The sequence below is a fragment of the Bison bison genome, unplaced genomic scaffold (assembly GCF_000754665.1).
Source record: "Bison bison bison isolate TAMUID 2011002044 unplaced genomic scaffold, Bison_UMD1.0 scf7180017864280, whole genome shotgun sequence".
Taxonomy (NCBI): Eukaryota; Metazoa; Chordata; class Mammalia; order Artiodactyla; family Bovidae; genus Bison; species Bison bison.
The window spans coordinates 2,810,809-2,815,113 of NW_011494852.1; the positions used below are offsets into that span (position 1 = coordinate 2,810,809).

General features: G+C 47.0%; 1 protein-coding gene across 1 annotated transcript in view; it reads left to right on the top strand.

Annotated features, from left to right (window-relative positions):
* Positions 1-2,421, top strand: part of KIAA0355 (KIAA0355 ortholog) — a 78,132-nt gene extending 75,711 nt beyond the window's left edge. Inside the window, 1 exon segment of the mRNA XM_010849283.1 lies at positions 20-2,421. Coding sequence (XP_010847585.1) covers positions 20-154 — 135 coding nt within the window. The 3' untranslated portion in view covers positions 155-2,421.
* The last annotated feature ends 1,884 nt before the right edge of the window (positions 2,422-4,305 follow it).

Below are 4,305 nucleotides of genomic sequence, written 5' to 3' on the forward strand. Positions count from 1 at the left end.
CTGCCACCAGTGACTGCAGTGCCGCCCCTCTTTCGCCGCCGTGTAGCCCCCGCCGCAGCCCCCACCCCCACCAGCACACAAGGCAGCCCCCAAGGGCTTCAAGGCCTTCCCTGGGAAGGCTGAGCGCAGACCAGCCTACTTGCCCCAGTACTGACCCCAGGCCCGCCTGCCCACCCGCCCAGAGCTTTTGGGGCCAGGGGCCCCAGCCCAGGGCTGACTGGCTGGCAACAGCCCCCCAGAGGACCAGTGCACCCCTGTCCCAGGCAGGGATCCCTGGGGATGGAGGTGGTTGGCAGCTCCAAGCCTTTAAGGCCTGGCTTCTCAAAACTCTGGAGGCATCAGACACCTGGAGGGCCAGATGAAGATAGCGTTTTCTGACTCTCCTCAGGGAGATGCTGGGGGATGTTCGAGTTTAATAAGCACCTCTGGTGATTCTGATGTAGGTGGGCCACTGGCCACACTTTGAGAAACACAGCTCTCAAGTTTGTAGACCCCACTGCGTGTGTTGGGAAGGCGTTGGGGCTGAAGGCTGAGAGCAAAACTGACCATTCTTCTGAAACCTTCTCTTTCCCTCCTTAACACGTTGAGTGATGACCACACCAATCACTGTATTTTATAGCTATTTTTCATATAGGTTTTTAGTTAAAGTATCTCCTGCCTCAAATGCATTGAATATTTTAAGATAACAAATAGAGTGGCTGGAGGTTTTTCAACACTATATTTAAGCTTCTATGAACTGGGCAAAGGATAGCATATTTGTGATGAGAAGCAATCACCTGGGTTTTCTGTAGATGGACAGCCCCTCGCCACCCCCAGCAGCACCCAAGGGGTGTGACCTTTACCGGATTTACAAAAGCAGGATCATAGCCCTGATGGTGCGTGGAGAGGAGCCTGCTGGCTGCTGTCCGTGTGCGGGATAAAGCTACACCTTCTGCCCTCATATCTTTCCACACACGGCCAGAGGCTTCAATAAGGTTTCCGAGCGTGGGGTTGTGGTCAGGGGGGCTGCAAAGAGACACATGAAATTGCAGTAACATTGTGAGCTGGCTCAAGACAAACCAATTAAGATGTAGATAGGAATTAATTTAAAAGTTTTCTTTAAAGAAAAAAATAAACCACCTCATTTTCAGTTAACATGTGCTGTTAAATAGATAACATCCTGTGGATTTAGGGATATTTTTCCAGCCAGAATGGATCCAGAAGAATTGAATGGTGCTTAAATTGAGAAATAATAAATATATCTATATAGACTAGACCTATCCCACTGTATATTAATTGAGGTTACAGAAGTTCTTTATATAAAACTTATTTAAATTTTTCATATTTCATCTTTGAAAAAATCTAATTGAGAAAAATCCATAATATTTTCTGGTATGAAAGTTTGACAGTATTAATATTTTTTTTTATATTTTCTTAAATCATTAAACCATTTTAATATATGTTAACTACTAATAAATGGTTTATTCTTTCTAACTCCATATAAGCTTTTCCAGCAGAGATTGTAATAACACAGTTATGTTCTCATTTTTCTATGAATATAAGTAAATTTATATTTAAAAATACCAAAAAGAATATATATATATATATGTATGTAGACACACTAATTATAGAGGACCCTTAGGGTGTCTGAGCCCAGCCATCTGAACCTTTAGTACTGTGGTGCCAGGCTGTCTCCAGGCCTCGGGTGTTGTCTTTTGTGCTGAGTGGGGATGTCAGTGCTGCCTGTAGTCATGATCCTCTCACCGTGGGTTCTGAACATTCACCTCACCATGTTTACAGAGAACTGTTTTGTACATAGACTTTTCAGGCACGTGCTCTGCACCGACCCTGGTGGCTCTTGTCCGTGTTGGCTGTCACTGTGTGTGCACTACGTCTGTTGTTATCTGTGGCTGTTTCCTTGTAAGATAGTTTTCTTCTCTCCTTCAGTGATGTGTCTCCAGTACCCCGTGTTTCGAGTTCTATTATACTGAAGTACCCTTGTTTTAATAGTGCCTCCCCAAAGACCTCACCCTGGACAGAGGTCAGTCCTTTATGCTCCAGCGCAGGTGACATCAACATTGCTAACTGTCACTTTCCAGTCTGTTTTTCTCGATTAAGGAAGGCATTTTGTAATTGCGTCTCCATGGGCTGTGAGACTGTGTGAAGCTGTTTGTGTAGTCTCCTTGTGGGTGCTGTGTTCTCAGCACCGCCTTGCTTTGAACACTGGTAATTCCAGGTGCTGCGCTTGGCAGAGGGGTCTCGCCAAACGCATGTGTGTGCGTGTGTGAGTATGTGTGTCCTTTGTGTGGCCAGGCGTGGCTGCCTTGCTCGTGTGACTAGTTACAACGCTTCCAAACTGGAACTCTACATTTTGTATCTTACTTTTAAAGCTCCTATAAGTAAAATAACTATTGGCTTTATTAAAATATACCTTTAATAATTTTTGGATCTCTGTCTAAAATGAACTGCAGCAGATGATCATGTCAGAAGCCCTGTCTGATTCATTACTTTGAAAAGCTGCACACGAATAGGTTTTTAGGTCAGCCTGTCCTCTGATTCTGAGCCCTTGCAAGGGTAATACCTCTGGGGGTATTAGGATAAGCTGGGGTTGGGGGTGCTGGCCTACAGAAAGTGGGACAACCTACCACATCTCTTCTGTTGGCTTCCCTGAGGCCAAAGCTGAAAGGGCCTGTGTGTGGCCAGAGCCACTATTGTGGTGAAGGAGGCCACCTGAAGAATGCAGACTCTCCTTGGATTGTGGTCTGCCAACACACACATTCCACCAAGTGTGGGCACTTGTGAGCTGCCCAGCCAGCCTTTCCAAGAGGCAGATGAGGTCTCCCCTAACTCCACCAGACACCCGCCATGTAGCAGACCCTCCCTCATAGGTACAAGAAGGACAAGGTGCACTGGATGGTGCCATCCTGCTGTGGAGAAGGAGAGATTGTACAGTGGGAGCCACAGAAGGAGGGGGAGTTACAGGGGAGTTGCAACTCATTTTCACTTACAGCAAGACAGCATTTGATTGAAACTTTTCTCATGCACTTAAGAAAGTGGAGTGAATGAGTATAAATATATAACCTACCAGTACAAGTACCATTCTGGCTTCTTTCTGCTGAGACTCCCAGAAGCTGAGCATGGGGACATTAAATACACCTCAAGATAAGGTTACTTAGTAACAGCCATGTTGTATGAATATTGCTAAGGAAGACACTGAAAGTTCCTATTAAAATGCTGCTGCTGCTGCTGCTGCTGCTGCTAAGTCGCTTCAGTCGTGTCTGACTCTGTGCGACCCCATAGACAGCAGCCCACCAGGCTCCCCGTCCCTGGGATTCTCTAGGCAAGAACACTGGAGTGGGTTGCCATTTCCTTCTCCAATGCATGAAAGTGAAAAGTGCAAGTGAAGTCGCTGAATTCTGTCTGACTCCTAGCGACCCCATGGACTGCAGCCTGCCAGGTTCCTCTGTCCATGGGATTTTCCAAGCAAGAGTACTGGAGTGGGGTGCCATTGCTAGCCAGAACACTTTATAAATGTTAAACATTTATAACATAAAATGCAAACATTTTATAAATTGTAAACACATTTTATTCATATGTGTTCCTATTTAACATTAGTACCCAGTGCTGTTCTCCAGGCAAGAATATTGGAATGGGGTTGCTGTGCCCTCCTCCAGGGGATCTTCCTGACCCAGGGATTGAATCCGAGTCTCTTCCATCTGCTGCATTGGCAGGTGGGTTCTTCATCACTAGCACCACCTGGGAAGCCCATATTCTTGCCTGGAGAATCCCATAGACAGAGGAGCCTGTAGGTCTACAGAGGGTCGCAAAGAGTCAGACACAACTGAAGTGACTTAGCACACACCCACACACATGGTCCTGTTCACTGAATTCTAATTGACAACAGTGGTGGAGACAGGAGTCCTGTAAACCCAGCTCCGTCCTGAATGGGTGGGGATGGAAGCAGACAGATGTTCACCAGGGCCTCAAGAAGGTCCCTGGGGGCTTTGGCTTAGCTGAGAAATGGAGGAGGACACACAGGCAGGTCCTTATGAGCCTGGTGACCCTCCTTTTCCATCTGGGGTTCCTGGGAGAGTGGGCATCCAGCTCTGGGAATGTAGCTGAAACTCTGCATCCCAGCCATGTTGCTGGGAAAGGACGGCCCACTGTTCGACCCTTCTCGTGATCTGCTTCCTGATGCGGATCCAAGAAATAAATCCTGCCAAAGGTCAGCTCCTCGATTCCCAAAAAGACGTGTGTGGACAAGTGACTGTCAGGGTCTCAACCACATGTGCCTGGGAGTCTGAGGAACCTCTGGGGCTAGGCTCT